Below are 22697 nucleotides of genomic sequence, written 5' to 3' on the forward strand. Positions count from 1 at the left end.
ATTAATTCTTTAATGGGGTGATTTGTTTTCAGAATACATCCTTCTCAGTACTTTTTGATTCATCATATTGATGCAAAAAGAGTGTTTTTTTTTTTGTTTGTTTTTTAATCCAACTGAAAATGAGTCTCATATTTCCTTATCAGTCCGGCTCTTATCCAGACTCTTTCCTCACTCGTGAGTTTTGTCAGCATCGCTTCCCCTAATGCTCCATGTTGTAAGACTTGGTATGAAAGCTCTAAAGCGCTTGTACATCCTGGAGTATTTTATGTACAGCTGCATCATGAGTGACTGTAGGCTGCGGCATGTCACGGCTAACTCTGGTGAATTGTTGAAGTTCGTACGATCAATCTGCATAATTCATCAGCAGATAAGCACTTAAGAATGAGGCTTTTCTTTATTGATGCAGTGCTCCATGTTGGCACAATAAAGAGGCCTTGAGCCCTTTGGGAGAATAGTTGACCCTAGACTCATCCCTCTTCTGACTCTCTCTCTCTCTCTCTCTCTCTCTCTCTCTCTCTCTCTCTCTCTCTTGTACAAATGTTGCCATCCTATTTAACCCTGCTGCTGATATCTTCATTTCATATTCTCACGGAGGGGATCTCTCTCCTTCTCTCTTCTCTCCGCCTGTAGTCCGAAGCGGAGCAACGAGAAGCGCAACCGCGAGCACGAGAACAAATACATCGAAGAGCTCGCCGAGTTGATCTTTGCCAACTTCAACGACATGGACAACTTCAATGTCAAGCCTGACAAATGTGCAATCCTGAAGGAAACTGTGAAACAGATCAGACAAATAAAGGAGCAAGGTAAATCTTTTTCACACGCTTTATGTCTGTAGAAGTAAATGCCAAGACCTTATTTCCCAACAGTATAAGGAAACAGTAAAAAACCAATACATTTGTGTTGCCTTAAGTTTTTTTTTTAATAAAGAAGTCGTGTAACAAGCTTGGCCTTAATAAAAGCGTACACATCCAAGCAACACTCTGTGATATAGGTGTTACATTATCATGAATATTTTAAGGATGTTTTGGTGTCTAAACATAACCACAATCGCCACAGGTGGCACTCTTGTTGGCAGAAGCATCGGACGCGATTGCATAAATATTATGGTGTGGGATCTGCTCCATACACAGTAATTGATGCGGCTATTAAAGGGCAGCACCATTGATTTAATGTTCCCTCCATCACTTCATCATATAGTGTGGAGGAACCAGAGCAGTTTCCTGTTGGCTGCAGGTCTTCCCCACTTCCAGCCTGAGCCAGAACATCAGGCAAATGGATCAGTGTGCTCTCTTTTAGTAGCCAGCTTCTCTTTTTTTGCAGCTAGTTGAGACTTTCTGCTCTTCTACTTTTCTTTTTCTTTTCTTTTTTTCCCATGTTTAAATTACCAGTAATTTTTCCTTCTTAAAGATCCAAAAATAGCTTAAAAAGTTGTAAAACTTGAATCGTGATCGAGCTCGGACCATAAAAGAGCAGCTGAGTGACTCGTAGACGAAGAGTGGTTGACTCGAGGTATACATGATTCAGATCGTCTGATGATGTCACACACGATGACTCACTGAGCCAGGAGTTATGTAATAGTGAACAATGTGATGCAAAATTTGCACAAAAATACTCCTGACTGTTCCCCCCCCCCCCCGTTTCTCCTCTCTCCTCTCTTCCTCCTTTCACTGAGACACAGTGACGTAGCGAGCCTGCCTCTGAAGGAGCAACACAGTGTTTGTACAGCAACCACACAGGGGAGGGTTAAACAGGGCTGCTCACTCTCCTGCTTTGTTCTTCAGACCTCAGTGGCCAACACCTTTTTTTCGACTGACGTAGAAAGCTGCTGTGCCTCGTCAGAGAGGATTTCAGCTGCTTTTGGTTTTTCTGGTTGCACTCGTTGAGTTGCACGATTTTCCCACAGACTTCAGTTGTTTTATTCGCACTGTCATATCAAGGATGGGTTAGTGCGCACAATCTCTTTCCTTTTATTGCTCCCAGATATTCTCAGTCTATGTTGACATTTGCGACGTATTGCACGACACTAATGTGACTTCGTCATTCTCACTGATGGGTTTCCGAGCTGTGCAGTGCCGTGACGATTGCCTGTTAAAAAGTGGCCTCCCACCAAAACGCTTTTAATCATCCTTGTTTGCTCCTCTCATGCTGCCTGCATACATTCTGCTAATTGAAATAGCGACGTGCTCAGAACTGAACAGCTTGGCTTTTTTTTTTGTTTAGTTTTGCAGCTTGTTGCATCTAAATAGACAAATGTTAAATAATTATGTCATTTATTATAGTGTCTATAAAAAATGGCACAGCCACGACTTTTATAGCTTCCTTTACTCTCTGAACTGCTCACTTCTGCCAACACAGCTTATTGGTTAAAGCAATTTAAATCTTAAAGGCCCACAAAGATTTTTATTTATTTATTTATTTGTTTTAATGACTCAAAGGGCCATTTATTCAGGTCGGTCAGGCCACATGCAGTAATGCTGTAATATTCAAAACAAAATGTCCTTTTTATTCAAAATGACAACAAAATTATAAACGGAAATAAAATCATTTCCATGTTTGTTGTTGTGTCATATAGGCCGGATTTACTGAAGGTTTTGAAACGCATGCGAACTTGATACCACCCGCAAGAATCTGACGTACTAACAGCGTGCAGTGAGGATGGAGTTTTTCATATTTCTTCCCTAAATACTGGGAGGAGAAAATGTAAAGAAGTGAAGTTAGTACAAGCGTTGTGATTTACAAAGCCAGGCAAGAAGTGTGACTGTGACATGTCTGAATTTAACACCTTTTGAAAGGAACATGCTCATCCAAGAACCCAGTGTTACAAACAACAGGCTGCAGTTATTGTAGTTAGGAGGAGGCTCAATAAAAGAAGGTATAAAGCTCATTTTACCCCCAACATGTGAACATGCTTCGAATGACAGAACAATGAATGGTCGGCATTCTTTCATTTATTTATTTTAATTTTGACTCATTAATAGTGAACAAAGAGAAGCACCATGATTAAACTAATATGTATGACAAGTCATTAAAGAAAAGAGAGGCCCTGTTTAAACCAAATGTTCTTCTTGTCATATTCAGGTTTATCTGCTTTAACTCTAAAATACTGTACGTTCATTTGCCTCTCCCACTAATACCTATTTTGCGCTTGCAGTCGTCCTGCTTTCCGTCCAAACTCTCCGTGACGTAAACCAGTAGAACACACAAAAGCCTAACTTAAATCCTACCGCCTCCAATCTTTTGGAGTGAAACACACAATTTAGTACTCTTTAATTGGGATCTTAGTAAACCAGGCCCTTACAGCTGGAAAAATGTCAATATGCAAACCGCTCCAAAAACTAAAGGGAAAGTTAAAAATTGCACTTGCAGCAGTGAGTGACCCAGTAACAGGCTGTCTGCTTATCATTGTTGTCATGGAGACAGGTCCTGGTATACACATGCCCATGTGACCCAACCAAAATATAAATTGAAGGAATAAGAGTTCGCAGGCCACAAATAGGCGGCCGGTGGGCCAGATGTGGCCCGTGGGCCGCCTATTGAAGACCCCTGCTCTAGTACATAGGTCTCCATTCATTATAAGTAAGAAGTCTTCAGTGTGCTTCTTTGGGTGACAGATTATGTAGCAGTTATTCTAAGACTCCACCTTTCTAAATAAGCAGATCCTCCCTGTATCTGTGGCACTGCTCTGCAGACAGAGGGAGAGCCACTGAGGGCTGTTCTGACATTGAGTGATGGGTCTGCACCCGGGGCAGCTGTGCTAGTATACTGGGCCCCGCTGGGCCTGCAGAGGTCCTGCTGATGCACACATCATTAATGCTGAAAGAGATGAATGTGCGTCTGTGAGGTGTTGCACGAGCCCTCAGAACGGGGGGGGGGGACCTGCAGTTGTGTCTGCTTTCACACGTCTCCGCCCCGAGATTTTAATTAAAATTAATTTTAAAAAAAAAAAGAAGAAGGACATGGTTTTGTTAGCTTTTCACCACAACATTCTCTCACCATATGGTCAGTCCTCTTTTTGGCACGGTGCGACAGTTAAATGTGTCCCCCCCTCCAACGGCCCACTCATATTCCGCCTCTCATCATCGTCTCTAAAAGTAGGGCAGCCTACGCGCTGAACATAAGGCTTCTCTGCATGATTATTAACCCAATCACTCACATGGACAAATGAAAAGCACCATAGTGCAGGTACAAAAGCACACAAGCATACTCTGAGCTTCACTCTTTACTTAACCAGAAGCACGATCATAACATTTTAAAGCACTCAATTCAGCCGAAGGTCTGAAGGAGCTACGCGATTCCATTTTCCGAACGTGAGCCTGAAACCTGTCAAATTGTTTGTTTTGCAAAGATCCAGTTTGGAAATAAGAACAGTTGAGGTAACAAGCTGTATGTACCGTCTCCATGTCCATGCTGGGAAATCCAAATTTGAATATAAGTCTCGAGAGGAGCAGACACTGCCAGAGGAGTTCAGAGAAAAACATCCATATGAAAAGGGAGACGACCCCTGCTGAACAGTATCACTGTTGAAGAGCTTTCCAACATAAAAAAAATTATGAAAAATAAAGATGATAAAAGGAATCCTTTAAAGTTCTGCAACAAAATCTAAGAGCAGCTTTAAGAGGCATCAGTTCAGTTTGATGGCATTTTTCTAATAACACATTTAAACCACGCCGTCGCTTACTTTATTTCTTGAGGGTATTTAGTGTTATTAATTCTCGTTGAATGTTTTCCAAATTGGCTCATTATAATTGTGTTCAGGTATTTGATCGATGCCGAAGACGCTCCAGGTGGAAAAAAATAAAAATAAACAAAGAGCATTTTAATACATGTTTAATATTTCAAACAAGAAAGGGAATATGGTTCCCCTTTTTGCTGCTTGACCACAAAACTACAGCTGTGTTTTCTTCGTGGGAGCATAAGTTGTTTACATAATGTCAGTGGGTTTTTTTTTTGTTTTTTTTGCACATGACAATGCAGTGCATCCAGTGGCTGCCACCAGCGTGGCAGCTGCGTGCTCTGACACACTCATTTACAAACAACCTTTCACTCCGATTGCTGCTCACTGCTTTTGGCTTGAGCCACGGTAACGTGTTTTGACAAAAGGACAAATGTGTTTGCCATGCAGCCAGATAAAACTAACTAACTAAGTAACTAAGTCTTGTCAACAAGCGAACTCTTTTAAAGTTTGTGGGTCAATTTTCAGGAAAGGGGGGGGGAGGAGGGGGGCGGGGGGGGCGGCGGCTATATTTCTCTGCTAACCTCTGTGAAGTTCATGTTTTGGTGTTATGTTTTCTTCTCCATAACAACAAAATGACTTAGAAGTACAACATGTGCTACTTGGGTTGAAATTGTCAAGCACAGGTCATTATTTTCTAGAAGCATTGTTTCTTTTGTTTTTTGTTTTTACCTCTAAATTGTTGTCCTGGCTTTCTTGTTAACAGAAAAAGCAGCTGCAGCGAATCAGGAGGAGGTACAGAAGGCTGATGTCTCATCGACGGGCCAAAGTCTGATCGACAAAGATGCCTTAGGACCAATGATGCTGGAGGTGGGTTTCCTTGCTTAATCATAGCCTCGTTTGAACACTCACTCAAGTTTCCCACACTTAACACTCACACTGTGTCACCACTCGCATACGATCAACTCCTCGCTTTAAACCACGATCGCTATGATGAAGAGTGCCATCCTCGGAGAACAGTCGTGTGTGTGTGAGAGTGTCGCTGCGCCAGCGTCTTGTATCTGCCCCCCCGATTGGCTGTAAATCACCGAGCGGAGCAATGGCCTTGTTGTCCTGCGGAGGGCTACTGAAGTGCTTACGTATAATGGGAAAGAAAGCAACAGCCTGGCGGATGAATCACTCCATTGAGCTCGTCCTCTCACTCGCTCACTTCCCTCTCTCTCTCTCTCTCTCTCTCTCTTTTCTCTTCTTGTTCAGTTCTCTCTCCCTCCCTATCCTCATTTCATTTGCCTCTAGATCTGTCCTGTCATGGAATATTTATAGCTCTCCTGGTCCAGCGTCACCGAATCGACATACTAACTCACGGCTAAATATAACTCAGCGCAGCCTGCATGCTGCCCCGTCTGTCAGCGGCCCCAAAACACAGCAATCGGCCATTCGCACCCACTCGGCTCTGGCCGCGTCCCCGTCCGCCACCAAGGGCTCATTACAGGATGCTATGAGAAGAATGGCCATTAGCAGGAAATGCACCCACGCGCCCCGCGACCCCCCCCCCCCTGCTCCTCTGTTTGTCTGCGGCTCACTGTCCGGAGAGCACAGGAAGGCAGAGAAGGCCGTGAAAAAACATTAGCATGCTGTTGTTATAACCTCCCCGGGAACAAGTCTTGCTCTGTCACATGACTGTGGTACAGTTTGCATTCCTGGATTACTGCACTGTATGGTTCTGCTGTGCAGTCTGATGACGTCATCAGTGAATCAATCGGAGGCGAAGGCAGAGTATGTTTGGGAATGAATCTGCTGCACTCCTATAAGTGATATCTGAATCATTACAAACCCTTTTACTCACCTGTTTGTATAAAAACTGTCGAAGTTAGCATGTTGTTATTTAGATATTAAGCTCAGATACAAACCAGTAAAACTATCTCAAGTTGACACAATTATTGTTTTCATTATTACATTTAAATTAGTATTAGTTTATTTAAAAGGGGACAGTGCAATTTCATAAAACACATGATTATACAGGACATGGTTAACAAAAAGCCAGAATTAGCCAGAAGGCTAGTTTTCATCTGTAGTCCTCTGGCCATGATGGGAAATCATGGCCAGAAAGGCAATAAAAATTACAATTTAAAAGGAAGAAAAGAAAAAGACAGAGGAGAGAGAGAGACAAACAAAAAAGCACACAATGCATGTACAATATTTAAACTGTCCTAAAGTGGGGAAATGATTGTTTCATAATAAAAGACTTCAACATTACCCTTATCTAATGATTTTAGAAACAACCTTGTGTCATTCATCATATCCATCCGTTATCTTTACAGCTTTTCCCATTCGGGGTCATGGGCGGGCTATAGCCGATCCCAGCTGTCATTGGACGAGACACAGGGTTACACCAGTCAATCACAACCATAAGTTATATCAATCATGGACATTTGTTAAATTGTCTAATGAAGACAAAATGTTTGGTTTTGATCATTCGACGTATGGAGAAACTGTATGGTTCGGGCTAAAATGATTTTTTTAGAGGACAAAAACTGGGAGGATCTTAAATGAACAAAAAATATCGTTTGAATCACGAGATGAATCCAAAGAATAGAAATCAAACCCTCTCACATTTTAATCTCTTGATGCATCTCCAAAGTGTAAACCCAACGAAACATTTGATGTCAGATATGAACTGAAGCATTTGTAAACACCGACGCAGCGCGGGCCTTGGTTGAGGCCAGTTTGAATAATGCTGTCGCGTTTCTGCTGCATGTTTAGCATATCATCTCTGTGACGAGAGCGCCTGTGTGCAGAGCGGCCCTCTCTCGTCATAAATAACAGTAACACGGTGAGGGGGAGGAGAGCTGACTCCCTCACTTCACAACTCGCTACCTTTTGTGTGTTTATGACAGTGGAGCTAAAACCATATCGAGTCATATATTAAGACAACAAGCGAGCTGCAAAACGGAGCCTGAAAATGAAAAGTACATTAATGTGTGTCGTTTGTATCCCCCCTCTGCTGCAGTGTATATTTAATCAGGGCATTGTAAATTAAACTATTGGCTAAATGTATTACGCAAGATTGTCTGTGAGAAGGCAATAGTTGGCACCAAGAGAGTGTTTGCTCTCTTTCTGTTTGCCCTACTTGTCCAGTACGTGGTCTTTCTCCACACAGGGGTGGACTTGCACAACCCATGTTGCATTTTGGAAACCTGCTTGGCTTTCATGCAGTGATAGATGAGATCTCCTTAAAGTCTATTTTGGGCTCGTGCTGTGGTAATGCAGGCGAGGGGAAAAACTTCTCAGTTTGATCATGTGTGATGGAGGAAGGTTGCTTTACCCCCAAAAGTAAATCCTGCTGGTATTCTATCAAGAGCAGTTGCAATGAGAGATGGGTATGCAGTCTTTGATTCATGGACTGTTAAAAAAAAAAAAAAAAAAAAAAAAAGCAGCATATGATTTGTTTCATGACTGTGATGAAAACTGTGTGTCTGATTATTTTAGCAGGAGTGATGAGCAGATACCTTGGCAGGAGTTTCTTCTCTTGGCCCTGAGATTTCGCAGCTTTACAACCAACAGAACCCCCCCCCTCTTTTTTTTTTTTTTTTTTTTTTTTTTTTTTTAAAAGAGCTCTATGTGATTTGATGGCCTAATTGACACCATCTTGTGTGTAATGGCTGACCTGGGGCTGTGTTCTTTCAATTAAGCGCTCCTCCTCTCGCACATCCTCCAACCTCTGCAGGCACTCTCTTTCTTCCTGTTTTCTATCAGACGAGCTGATGTTTGAACATCAGCCGCAGAGACTGATGGATCCAGCACTGTTTATGGATCGACTGTCTTTTAGAAGCGGTGTTGATGTGCTGCATGTTACACAACCCCACCAAAGTACTCCACCAGAACTGTCAGCTGGTGTGAGTGTGAAATGAAGGTTCTTTCCCTCCTATTTCTGCAAAACATCATTTTCCGTACAAAACTATTTGCAAATGCATAAACAGATGTACAAATTCTCACACAGGTCAACATACTGTACATGCGTGTAGATCCATCAGCTGTTAGTGGAGCCGTGCACACATTTGTGCAAAGACAGTCGCTCCACGCAGAATTTAAAAAGCAAGTATCTGTTCTGACTTTCTGTCATTTTTGTTCTCCCTCTCTCCTCTCCAGGCCCTGGACGGCTTCTTCTTTGTGGTGAACATGGAGGGTAACATCGTGTTCGTGTCTGAGAACGTGACCCAATACCTGCGCTACAACCAGGAGGAGCTGATGAACACCAGCGTCTACAGCGTGCTGCACGTCGGCGACCACGCAGAGTTCATCAAGAACCTGCTGCCTAAATCCCTCGGTTAGCCTCGGGCCTTCCTTTTCTCCCCCCCCCCCCCCCCCCCCCCCCCCCCCCAATTGCTCTTCAGCTTTTTTTTTTTTTTTTTTTTTGTCCACCTGTCAGTTTCCGCTTTGCTGTGTTCATTCCACGTCTCTCTCTCTCCCTCCCTCCCCCCCTCCTCTCCCCCTCTCTCTCTCTCTCTCGATGTTTTCTTAATGCTACATGTCCTACATGTTGCATCAGCTCACCTCTGCTCATAGATCTCTGAAATCTACACCCCCGACCCAACTCTTGTGTTTTACACGGTCTGCTTTCCTTCCCCATGTTCACACGGCTATGTTGTCGGAGGCTGCTTTAGGAATAATGGGACTTAACTGAAAAGTTTGTCTCGGCTGCTTCAAGGAAAATGGAGTATGGTTTATCTGTAGGCTTGGTCTTGTGTGTAAGACCTAGAAGTTCTTCATTTTCTCTTTTGCTGATGCTCAGCTCATACATGAGCTCTCGCTCTTCTTCTTCTTCGTATTCCTCCTCCCTCCCTTTTCAGCTAATTAACTTCCTTTTTCGGCATCTCTCCCCTGTCAGCAGCATCGCTCCCTTCCCATATTCTTCTCTCATATGCCCTTCCTTCCCCTTTCTCTTCGCTGCGCGCGTGTTATTCTCACCCTCATCAAGTTCCCATTGTAACACACCCAGTTGTCCTTTTTTTTTTTTTTGAAGCATTGTCTTTTCTTTTTTTTTCCTCCCTGGCATTGCTCATATCAGGACGACCGTTTGAGTTTCGCTCTCTCTCTCGTTCTGTCGTTTTTCGCCCTCTTCCTCCTTTTTCCTCGCCTCTTTTTTTTTTTCTTTCTCCCCCTTCCCTCTCCCATCTCCTCGCCTTAAAAAAGCCGATCGCGTTGTATGTCAGGAGCTCTTTCTAAGTCGCCCCTGCACTTCCTCTCCCGGTGCTTCGGATTGAGGTCTGAGTGCCCAGCCATCTGGGTGGGGGAGCAGCGCAGAGCCGAGCACCCTGGAAACGATCAGTGGGCTGTGTCCCAGATACTGGGAGATTATCAATGCACCGAATGAGATCACAAACCAGATGGAGTGTGATGGGAGTTTGCTCGAGTTAAATGAGTTGTGTGTGTATGTGTGACTGAACATCTCTCCTGTTCTTTTAGAAGTGTGTGTACATGCGTGTTTGCTCGCGCCTGTGTAAGTGTTGGAGAGCAGAAAAAAAGATTGGCAGAGATGTTTTAGAGGACATGCATATGGAGGCCTGGCTGTGATGCATTGCTGTGGATAGATGGCACAGGGCTCCGGCTTCCAACTGCTCATTATGACTGATCTCTACCCAGCAACTGCTCTCTCCTTTTTCTTTTCTTTTTTTTTTTAACACTTTTTCCGCCTTCATTCTCTCTGTCTTGCTCTCATTATGTCTTTCACTCGCAGTGTGGTAGCTTCTCTTGGCTCTCTACCTCCCCTCATTTTGGCCACAGTAACTAATTCATCCAGTAAATATTCCCCTATGGAAGCCACATTGTAAATCTCTGAAGAATGCTCCTTCTCACACCCCCCCCCCCCCCCCTTTCTCCGCAGTGAACGGAGTCCCGTGGTCCAGCGAGGGTCCGAGGAGGAACAGCCACACGTTCAACTGCCGAATGCTGGTCAACCCTCACAGCGAGAACCAGGACGAGCAGCACGAGCACGAGCCCCAGCCACAGAAATATGAGACCATGCAGTGTTTCGCAGTTTCCGAGCCCAAGTCAATCAAGGAGGAAGGAGACGGTACGCAGGGAGAAGGGGGAGAGAGTGTGTTTGATATGAAAAAAGGAAAAAAAAAATCTTGGACAAAATCAGTTTTGATGAAATTCTCTTATTTTGGATACATTTCTAGTAGGGAAACTTGTGAATAAATGTAAAGAAACGCCAGATTTTACAAGATGAGTATCTCTGAGCATGTGAATGATGTCCTGAAAAAAACCAAGCCATTCGTGGAAGGATTTCTTAAACACTGTGCTCATTATGCGAGTGAGCTAATGACTGCTTTCGACGTATCATCTTTGACAGGAAGCATGCAGTTTTAATAAAAGAGGAACAACTAAAGTAGAAGAAGAGAAAAACGTGCGTTTCTACATAAAATGAAACCAAGCTGGTTGCTTCGGTGTTTAGTGAATGAATTAAAGTTAACAGTCAGATTTCTTAAAGAGTGTGAAGATGTCGTCGATGAGTTGATGATTGCTCAACCTTGATCGGGACAAAAAAAGGGAGGGTGAACAGTATGGTAAATGGGTGCATTAGAATTGATTCTGAATAGAGAAGGTTGAGTCATTTTTTTGAGTCCTCTTAATGGCATTTGAAAAAGTCCTTAAAGCAGCTGATGAAGAGCAAAGCCGGTGCCACTCAACCTGCATCCATGAAAAGTTAAGTGACACGAGGGAGACGTGAGGCTGGGCAGCTGTCATTAAAGCCCATCTATAATTCATGTACATCCCTCACAAACCTTAGCTTATGGCTGCAAGCACAGGATGTAGCTGTTCTGTGTATTGCATCAGTAAACCTTTTAATAAGCTTGAAAAAACCACGGCATATCAACTATTTTAAAACATTTATCTCAGAGCTTGTGGGAGCAGGAAAAAAAAACAAAAACAGAGGAGCTGCATTCCAGTTGTAAACATCTGCTCACCTTTCCTGGGAAATGATTTGAGTTGTGTGTTACTTCTGCTCTTCTTACATTGTGAAGTCACTGAGAGGGCATTTCACTTTTCCTGTGGATTGCAGAGCTGCAAGAAACCCGAGATCCTGTAGTTTGAGTAAATTTCCATCACAAGTGAGTTTTTTTTTTATTGTTTTGTTTTTTGAAAGATGTTTAGAACTTTGCACAAAAAGAAAGGAGTTGTGTAATGCTTTCAAAAACAAGTCAATGACCTCTGCAGCATAAATTGGACAAAATGAGCAACTTTAATTTACCAACTATAACTGAATAAAAAGTCCGGCTCAGTGGTGGATTAGAACAATAAGTGAAAATGCAAATGTTTTCCTCCAACCTGTCTTTCAACCCTCTCCGGTTTTCGTTGTGCACCAGCTGCTTGCCAGCCATACTTTGGCAAATGCTGGGACTAGGACCCAGGCCAGAGGTGTGTGAGAGCTTGTGTGTGTGTTCGTGTTAGCGGTAAACCTGGATCAGTGGGGGAAGTTGCAGGAGTCTGTCCAGCCGTAGACTGAGGAGGAAGAAAAAGAGAAAGCAAGAGAGTTTGGAGAGATTCACAGATCTTGGGGCCCGACCACCCAAGAAGCTCGGTTTGCGTGTGTGTGTGTGTGTGTGTCAGCTCTGGCATGCATTCCTTTGCTTGAAACGTGTGGGATCGTGCGTATTACTGGCTCAGTGAAGTCAGATGGCAGACTTTTTCGGGGTCACCCCCAGTCCTGAACTTGGCATCGTCATCAGCGGTGTGCAAGAGTGCGACTGTCATCATTGAGCGATGGCAATCTTTAAAATCGGGCCAGTGGAGATGTCGCCGGTGCGAGATGGCACTGTAGGGGGAGACTAACCGGAAACGCAATTCAGCAGGCACACACACACATGCGCACACACACCCTCAAAGGTCACACTTCATCATTTCCCTTGCCAGCGATCGCTGCTGCTCCTCCTCATGAAAGCAGCGGAGCTCTGATCCCCATGCTCATTAATAACTGTATTAATTATGCTGCCTGGGAATAACATGCATTTCATTTTCTTTCCCTCCCTCTGTCCTCCATCATTCACGCCTTCTTCCTCACCTCCCCTCCCCTCCCCCTTTATCTCTCCTGTCTTCCTCTACCTCATCTCTTTCTTCCTCCCTCCACACCTCTCTTCTCCTCTCCTCTCTCTCCTTCAGACTTTCAGTCGTGCCTGATCTGTGTGGCACGACGGGTGCCCATGAAGGAAAGACCCATGCTTCCCACGCATGAGAGCTTTACAACGCGCCAGGACCTGCAAGGTACACTCAACCCGCTCACCCAGCCTGGATCTACAAAACTAATAAAGCCTGGGACAGTTTTAAAACGTTGTTCAATAGACACATTGTCTTAGTCCTCCGAGACACAATGACCAGGGAATGATGATTTTTTTTTTTTTTTAAATCCAAATGTAGTATAGTATACTTTCTTTAAACAGATACCTCTCCCAAGCTCTGCAGCAAAGCGTGTCTCCCCTCAGACACATGCACATCGACTCTCCATGTCATGTCACAGGCCTTTAAATCACTTCACACCAAGTTGAGGTATTAAAAGATGATTATACCCTCAGCAAAGGCCCTTAGGACTAAACATGGTAGTTCAACCCACTGCCATCCTCCGTCTGCGCTCTGGGAGGTAGAAGGAAGTATGTGAAAACCATTGCATTGAGGCAGACAAATGTCTGTATTTGAACTGCTTTGATGTGTGACATTTGTGTTTGGCACACACGGAGACACAACACACAAAAGCACACCCAGTAACTCACTGGCATGTACTCACTGAATCTGTTATTTCATGAAAATATTCGTGATTATAAAATATTGCCTCTGTGATCCTCCCTTGCTCGTCAGATGATAATGATGTTATGCATCATCGTTGCTACTGTTATAAATGTTTGTGACAAGTCTTGAGTCAGTCCCTCTGGCTGTCATTCAAGCAGCAGTCTGCTTTCAGCCTGTTAAATGCATCATTGCCTCCATTTAAATCACAACCCACTGAGGAACGTGTGTGTGTGTGTGTGTGTGTGCGTGTGCGTGCGCTGAAGAAGTTCAGTGATTTTCTAGCTAAAGCTTTTGACAGTTAAAATGGAGTAAATGCTGGCTACTATTGCTATCAGAGTGGCTAAGTAAAGGGCATCTTCTTGTCAACAAGGTGCTCTACATGATTATATTTGAGAGAGACACTGAATCCCCGGCAGCCCTGCTGCTGTTTGCTCGAGTATGGGTTTATAAAACCTGACCTCTATGTTCAGCTAAGACCACTTAAATCCCCTCCTCTTGTGTTTAGGTAAGATAACGTCCCTGGATACCAGTCTCCTGCGGGCGTCCATGAAGCCGGGCTGGGAGGATTTAGTGAGGCGCTGCATCCAGAGGTTCCACCTGCAGAACGACGGGGAAATGTCTTTTGCCAAGAGACATCAGCAGGAAGGTAATCCTAATTGCCTGTCCATTAGCGATCATGTTTGATTCATGGAGAGTTACTTCATTTGGTCAATTTAATGATCATAGAAAAATGCATGTTTATTGAACGCTGGTTTGATCATTAGCCCCCTTAGGGAAAAAAAAAAAACTTAAGTCCCTAAGTAAAAATTTAAAAAAAAAAAAAAAAAAAAATTGCCAGCAGAATCTTATTTCAAAAGTAGTTGAATTGAATGTGCTGTGAGGAAGTTGCACATTATGTAAGTACAGCTGACCAAGCGTGAGTCGTCCATTTTTGAGTCCAAATTCTTATTATTTGGATTAAATGTTTTGTGTTTGCGTCTTCTAATATCAGTACATGTGTGTCCTTAGTGCTCCGCCACGGACAGGCTTTCAGCCCCATCTATCGTTTCTCCCTCTCTGACGGAACCATCGTGTCTGCTCACACCAAGAGTAAGCTGGTGCGCTCACCTGCCACCAACGAACCCCAGCTCTACATGTCCCTGCACATTCTCCAGAGGTATGTCCTTCTACCTGCACCTGTGTCAGGAAGACAGAGACAAATGTGCAGCGCGAACATGGTTTCGTGTTTTAGCCTGTTCGCGCCCTGCAGCACACCATGTGGGTTTTGTGCGTTCCGTGTCGGTGGATTAAGATGTGGATTTTCATGCTTGCTCATGGTTTGAGTTGGACGTATTTTTTGAGGGGGGCGGGGGGGACAGAATTGACTAGCTTTCTTGCTCCTCTTGAGCTTTATTATTTTAACTGGTAAAGTGTTGCTCTCTGTTTTTGTGTTCACCTCTCCAGGGAGCAGACCGTCTGTGGAATGGGTCAGGACATGGGTCCTGGCGGTCAGGCCACAGGAATGGCTCCTAAACTGATAAACCCCTCCACTCCCTCCATGACTCCTCCAACCCCAGGCTCTTTGCCAGGCTCGGGGCCTCAGGGCCAAGACACTACCATCAGCAGCAACAGCACGCCTTTCTCCCCTCCAGGCCCAGCTGGCCCAAGAGAGCCCGCAGCAATGGGGGGCCATATGCAGGGCTATCGTTTCGGCTGCCCCCCACCACACAACCACACTGGCGGCATGCAGGCTCCACAGCAGGGCTCCAACTGGAGGATGAACAGCCCGTCTCGCGCTAGCCCCAGCCCTGCCGGCGGACCACATCCACCTCAGCAGAACTCTATGCTGTCGCCCAGACACAGGGGGAGTCCTGGGGGGGCCGGCAGTCCTCGAGTAGCAGGAGGCCTGCACTCCCCCTCTCCAGTTGGGATGTGTGGAGGAGGACCTGGGAGTGCAGGGAACAGCAACACAACTAGCACCCATGCTAACAGCTACACTAGCAACTCTCTGTCAGCCCTGCAGGCTCTTAGCGAGTGTCACGGCGTGGGACACGGGCCCCCCCACGCACACACTCTCGGGTCTCCGGACCGAAAGATAGGATCCCCAGCTGGGGTAACAACCGGGTCAGGGGTGAACTCTCATCTCATGTCAAAACTCGGAGGCAGTGGGGCGGCTGTGGGTGGTTCAGGAGACTCATTTGGACCTCACTCAGACGGGGGTCAGGGGCCCACGCAGGGCCAGACGGAGAGAAGCCTAGCTGAGCCCAAGGAGGAGAGAGAAGGGCCCACTGATGGCCATGATGCTCACAGCCGTCCCCATGACAACAAGGGCAACACTAAACTGCTGCAACTGCTCACCACCAAGCCCGAGCCTCTGGAGATGCCCCTTTCTCCAGGCGCAGGAGGCGAGGGCAAGGACCTGATCGGGACGGGGGTCCGGGCCGGCCAAACTGGGGGGAACACACATGCCACTTCCCTTAAAGAAAAACACAAGATCCTCCACCAGCTGCTTCAGAACAGCACGTCTCCTGTTGACCTGGCCAAACTCACAGCAGAGGCCACGGGCAAAGAGCTGGGCCAAGACCAAACTTCGGGGGCGGGCGGCGCAGCTGCTGGGACAGAAATTACCCCGAAGCAGGAGCCCCTGAGCCCCAAGAAGAAAGACAATGCCCTGCTACGCTACCTGCTGGATAAAGATGACACTGTACTAAAGGACAAGGTGCCTAAACTGGAGCCTGGGGAGGTGAAGGTCGAAGGTGGGAAACACCCGCTTGTGAAGGCAGAGAAACAAGATGCAGGATACGACCGTGCTGAACAGGTCAGTTTCAATACCCTCTGTCTGTTTTTTTCTGCACCATTGCTGTGCTCTGAATAATTTAAAAAAAAAAAAAAAACAAGAACTGCTGTAAAACTTATTTTCTTCCTTCCTTCCAAGTAGCCAAACACAAATCCAAAACTTTTCTGCCCTGTACTGCTCTACTTGCCTCTTCTCTCTCTGAGTGTTAATCTGGGTTAGGTGGCAGATGTTGTCTCCTCCAAGTCCCATGTCCACACAGGATGCAACAGCTAAACGCGCATACATTTCTGCAGATTGGAGGTCAGGTAGCATTTGTGGCACACATACAGTCGCACACGCATGTACAGTGTCGTAATACACTCCAAAGACCATCTTTTTTTTTTTGTATCACGTATATAAACATCTGGGCCGTTTCACTGCTGATGTGTTGGCAGCACAATCTGAGTGAAGCCGTCCGCCCGGCTTCAAACAACTGTGACATTTGGAAGCATCCCCTGTGGTTCTCCAGCTATTTGATCCTGGTTGCATTTTTGGCCCGTGTCCTCAGGTTTGGCACAGAACTCGGGTCAGGCCTGGCGCTGAAAGAGAGAAGAGGAAGAGAGTGAAATAGGAAAAAGAACAGAGAGCTTGTTGCTGGTAAAACTCGAGATTTCAGCATAGCAGGATTTTTTAGCTCGCTGATTACGATTTATTTATGGACCTATAATAACTCAGGAAATCATTCTACTTAACACACGTTAATGACAGAAGCCTGGCAAATGTATTTATCACACAAAACGATGCCAAAACACAAAATTACATACATGCTCTACATGGGAACCTACAACGTCCCCTTGTCCTTACATAACCTCCCTTTTAAAGAGAAGTCTGCATATGACACACCAATTAAATGTCAGTAACATGAATTAAAAGCCCCATCTACGTTTGTAATGCATGTTCAAGGACTTGTTGTTTTATTGTTTTCCCACCCTCTGTGTTGAACCATCCTGAGTGTTCACACAGATGTGCAGTGGTACACGATGTTAGCGAGCACTGCATGCTAGCTGTGTTTACCGTACAGCATGTGCTCAGGTACATTTTTTTAAGAAGGGGGGGGGGGGGGGGGGGGGGGGGGGGTGATTGGACGGATAATAAGAGCTGCTGTTGAAACTGAACAAAGAAGGAGAGATGAGAGAGGTGTAGATACCCCCAGGAGAGCCCAGCCTCAGCAGGCAGAGTGAAAATGATGAGCCATATGCTCCTGCATGTCCTCTCTGCTACCATGGAGATAGAGCAGGGGGGGGAGAGAGAGAGGGAGTGGTGTGTTTGTAGCACAAGGAACGTACACGAAACAATAGAGGGAGGAAGAAACAGACGGACTTTATATGTGCGTCTCGACGCTGGATGTTTTATTTATTTTTAAGGGAAGCAGCGTAGTGTTCGAAGCTAAATGAGAATCGGCTTCCACAGAGAGAGGTGGTGATTAAAGCCCTCGGAGCGTTTCAACAGTGATGGTGATTACACATTTCAGTGACTATGGTTTCCAAGCCAGTACAAGGGCATTTATTAGATGTACTAAAGCCATGACTTCATTAGAGCCATTACACGTGTGTGAGTGGATTTTCTCTTCCTCACTGGTGAATTGCTGCTCAGCCATGTGCGGAAGCTGACTGTACTAGTTAAAAAGTCCACTCATCCTTCTCTCTGTACTAACCTCACCCACTGTGTTCTCGCTGTATCTCCCTCCCTCCCTCCCTCCCTCAGTCTTTCTCCTCCTCATGATTGTTCGAGGGCTGAATTATTGATGCCTGGAGCAGAGCTAAATGAGAAATCAGAGCACAGCAACAGTAATAGTGGCTTCACTGATGGTTTAAGGAATTACAGGTTCGGTCATTTAGTCGCATGACCCTATGGGAGGCGATATGATCGCTGTTTTATACGCGCGCGTTCATCTGCAAACAATGTCATGGAAACACACCGCCCTCCGAAGCTGCATAATCCTCTTTCTACCCTCCTTACGAAACATCTTCTTTTTTATAATGTTGTCAAATTAAGAACATAATCATCAGTAGTAAGTTGGTCATTGCGTCACCATGTTAAAGCCACTGCACTTGACCTTAATAATGTATTGTATTTGTTTGACAAGAGTTATGACACAATAGCCACATTTCCCTCTCTGACCTGAAAAACAAAAGCCAGTCTCATTTCTCAATATACTTTAAGAGAGTGTACCATGTCAGACTGCATGTCAATACATGCGGTTTCTCTTAGTGCTCTCTCTCTCTCAGGCTTATATAATCTACAGTTTCAGAAACACCCAGAACAAAAATACCAAACAAAAAGAAGAAGGTTAAAGTTTTCCAGAACCAGTTATCATCTAAATCACCACTCCACAAAGAATTTCAAAAGTTACGCAAGATCATGTCGGGATAATTATCTTCCATCATAAAGTATGTGCTGCCGTCAGAAATGAATGGTGAATATTTGAACTTTCACATTGTTGTTGATTTTTTGTGTTATTGTTAATCTTAACTGGCCTACATTCAAAGAGAATCCTAAGAAGTGTTGCAAGCGACGTGCACGCAGGTTGCCATGTGGCGGATGTGGAATCTTCAGCGTTTAGCCAGCTCTGTGCTCTCCATTTTTCAAAAGCATCTCCGATATGTCTCCTAGTTTTACAAGGTTTCTGCTCGTGGAACTTATTAGAAAAATGATTGTTTTAGGACGGCTAGAATCAGTTATATCTAAACGCTGCAATACCTACTAGTCATATGTGGGCCAACACAACAACATGTGGGGCGGCCTTCTCTGGTCAAAAGAAATACAAACCAGAATCTAAACTTAGAAGGAGAACATACTGCTGCAGTGTTGACAGAGATGCCACCAGGTTAACGTAGCATGTTTCCCTCATGTCTTATGACACACTAAGGTCATTTTATGATTCAGTTCATATCTTACATAATGGTCTTTTTAAGATGTAACAAAGTCAACTAAGTATTGTGCTTTTACTCCTCCCTTCTAAAACTCCCAACCTGAAGGTTACACCTCAATTATTGGAGTGCTTTTAAGACGGTGAACACATTTTTACAAAAAACTTCTTTTTTTTCATTAAAGTGTTTTTGCTGACAGGAATAAATTCTGTTTTCTTAAGTGAAATTGCTTTTTTTTCTTTTTCGCTTGACTTGACTGCAGCAGTTTTGCTCTACCTACCCTGTTTCAGTTCCCTTTCCTATGAAATAGGTCAGAGTGGCACACTGTTCCCGAACCTGAACTCCACTTTGACATCGGGGCACGTTAAATTAGGATCAAATGCAACCTGTTTGAACACTTTCCTTTTAGAGTTCTGATCAATTTAAGCTGAGAACAATTACAAAATGTAAGAATACACATTTGGCTCCGCCTCTTTGCCTCCCTGCTGTCAAGACAGTCAACCTGTGCGCTTCCAAAAAGCGAAAAGTTGGACCTGTTTTGTATCCGACTCGGTGACATCCATGAGATGTTGTCAAAGAACATAAACGTTTCACTGGTAATAACTTTTTTTAATCTCGCGTGTAACCACAATCACAAAGAAACCAAACACAGTAAGGTTTAAGTTTCACTCAATATTTGGCTCCGAGATGTTTACGTTCGTCTGTTGGGTGTTGGGTTTCAGAAAGAGCAAGAGCCCCAGGCAAAAAAACAAACAGGACTTTTCAATATGCATGTTTGTCTTTACACAAACTGGATGTTGTAATACATTGTCTGTCTTCGCAGCTCCTCCATTGTTACACCAAAACCCTCAAAAATGATCCCCAAATGGAGCATTGCTTAGGACTGATTTAGTCTTTACAGATGTGCACAGTTTGACACAGTTACAGTGTCTCGTCCCCTTAATGCAGAGAGGGAGGACGTGGATTGCTCTACATGCGCATTGAGGGAAAAGAGAGTAACGGGGATTGATAGAAATAGGACCCATTAAGGGTAAAAGCAACCAGAGAAGACGAGAGAGTAGAAAGTGGGAGGAGAGAGAGAATTGGAGAGGAGGAGGAGGAAAGAGCAAACTGAGAGCATACAGAAGCATTACATCATTCCTGACCTCATTAGGGCTTTTCTCTCTCCCACCACTGCCCCCCACCCTCACTCTGCTGCTCTCTCTAGCTCTCCTACATATCCTGTATGCTTGTAGCGATCAGCACTGTGAGGTTATCGGTTTGTTGCTCTGTGTGTGTGTGTGTGTGTGTGTGTGTGTGTGTGTGTGTGTGTGTGTGTGTGTGTGTGTGTGTGTGTGTGTGTGTGTGTGTGTGTGTGTGTGTGTGTGTGTGTGTGTGTGTGTGTGTGTGTGTGTGTGTGTGTGTGTGTGTGTGTGTGTGTGTGTGTGTGTGTGTGTGTGTGTGTAGATGTTTTGTGGAACAGAACATCTCAAGGTGGTGGAGTAAATGTCTTACAGTGTAACGCAGGCTTTGAGACGAACATTACGTTTGCCATATTGGAACCCAGGTTATCTTTAGCATCCTTTTCATGCTAAACAAAACCATGTCACCGTCTGGAACATTAAGTGTACAACATGGTCTGTTTTCTTGCTGTAAGGTAGTGTGTCACGATGAGGAGCCGGACAGTGTTTCCAAGTGTGCTGCGCTCTTGTGGCCACTTCCAGCCAGTGCAACTTATTTACCTGAAGCCCCCTAGGCCTCACAGAGAAGCACTACAGTCACTACTGTTTGTGTTTTCTATTCGATTTCTGACCATCTACATTTATGTCACTTCATTAAGACTTTAATGGAGGTAAAAATGTTCCACTTTCGGTCCAGTTGTTTCGTACTCATTTAATCAGTCTTTGTTGGTAAAACACTTCTTATACGAGTTCAACAAACGAAAAGGTCTCACACAAAGTACCAACAACATTTCACACTGACACACAGAAACGCACAACACAAAGCAACAAAAAGAACACATGACTCAGTAATCGGTGAACCTGAAGGAACCCTGTAATCAACCTTGAGATTTTCATGTGAGGAAGAAGCAGATTATATCCAAAAACAGACTAAAATGTGTCAAGATGAGGTCAGATTCAAAACAAAAAGAGAAAAAGTCCATTTAGGCCAGATTGGAAAAAGAGGTTTCTGTTTTTTTGAGTCCGAGTAATTCTTCCATTCATCAGGTGAAGCCAGATCACAGCATGGCCGGTCTTTGTTTTAGGGTTATGTGTGTGGGGGGGGGGGGGAAAACTGTCAAGATAGTCCAAAGCCCATCTGGATGTGAATGAAGCTCTGGGCTGCTCCCTGCCAGCTGTTCGGGGGGGGGGGGCGGGGGCTTTCAAAGTTTGGCACCAAATAAACTCCTGCCACCGCACACCGCTCTCCCGTGTTACTCAGCAGAAAGCAGCTTCTGTAGCCACATGTTTTCTTTCAAAGATGGCAAAAAATGTCATAAGAATTTAATTGCATTGTTAAAAATGTGAATTTTGGACTTTCAAAAGCAACCAGCCACAATTGCTGTTTTGTTTTTTTTAAATATACCAGCCAGTAGGCAAAGTAGAGTATGTGTCAGTCGAGCTAAGTCGATGTGAAGCGTGGCTTAGATTCACCAAAATTGGTTACTGCTGTATTACAAGCAAGGCCAAGCCTGCTGTTACCATCTCTTAGATCTTACACGTGTTGTTGTGTTTACAGTGTCAAGTCAGCTCTCTAAATGCGAGCAGGTGAGACAACATTGTTTTTCCGCGTGGCTCATCTGTTCCTCGTTATTCACACTTTCTCTCTCCATTTCTTCTCTCCAGTCGTCGGAGCTCGACGACATCCTGAACGACCTGCAGAATGCTCAGCCGCAGCTCTTCTGTGAACCCCGGCCCGTGTCGTTGCCCAGTCCCATGGACAAACAGAACATTATCAACGACATCCTGCAGATGTCAGAAAACAACCCTGCCATGGCCGCACAGCAGCAACACAGAGCCATGGGGGCGGGCATGGCCCCAACAAGTTAGTCAAGATTCCTCATTTGAAGCTATGAAACTGATGTGAATATATTATTTCTTAACTCTTCATCGGCTAAACTTGCTGATTCCTCTCTTTAGATTTCGGGGGTGTTCGACCAGGCCAGCCAGGCCGGGGTCTGCCTGTGAGGAGTGTGTCCCTGGATATGAATGTGTCACCCCAGCAGCCGTCATTACAGTACCCCATCAGGGCCAACAGCCCGTACACTCTCATGCAGCAGCAACAGCAGCAAGGCCTGGTGGGAAATCACGGCATGATGGCTAATCAGTCTGGTATGGTTAGCACAGGTGGGTGTGTTTCAGGGTTTATTATTTTTTCTTGTGGGAAGGTAGTTGCACTGTAAGCCTTATTCATTAGAAACATTAAAAAATGGAGCGCGAGTCTGTTTGAAACTAAGGGTGCACCGATAGATCCGAATGTGACCAGAACCGTTCCAAGTATAGCCGATTCAGCGCAGGTCAGACTCGCACACAAACAAGTCGTGTATGTGATGTGCGTGACACTCCCAGCACGTTTA

General features: G+C 44.8%; 1 protein-coding gene across 6 annotated transcripts in view; it reads left to right on the plus strand.

The window, feature by feature from the left end:
* The window catches only part of ncoa2 (nuclear receptor coactivator 2), a 59141-nt gene that overhangs the window by 24813 nt on the left and 11631 nt on the right, over positions 1 to 22697 (plus strand). For all 6 annotated transcript variants that reach the window (XM_079360747.1, XM_079360752.1, XM_079360751.1 and 3 more), the window contains 10 exons: positions 631 to 803; positions 5439 to 5542; positions 8822 to 8999; positions 10557 to 10745; positions 12836 to 12937; positions 13962 to 14102; positions 14465 to 14612; positions 14900 to 16253; positions 21967 to 22165; positions 22261 to 22467. In XM_079360747.1, coding sequence (XP_079216873.1) covers positions 631 to 803; positions 5439 to 5542; positions 8822 to 8999; positions 10557 to 10745; positions 12836 to 12937; positions 13962 to 14102; positions 14465 to 14612; positions 14900 to 16253; positions 21967 to 22165; positions 22261 to 22467 — 2795 coding nt within the window. The remainder of the gene's footprint in view (positions 1 to 630; positions 804 to 5438; positions 5543 to 8821; positions 9000 to 10556; positions 10746 to 12835; positions 12938 to 13961; positions 14103 to 14464; positions 14613 to 14899; positions 16254 to 21966; positions 22166 to 22260; positions 22468 to 22697) is intronic.

Source organism: Symphodus melops (assembly GCF_947650265.1).
Source record: "Symphodus melops genome assembly, chromosome: 14".
In the NCBI taxonomy this organism is placed as follows: Eukaryota; Metazoa; Chordata; class Actinopteri; order Labriformes; family Labridae; genus Symphodus; species Symphodus melops.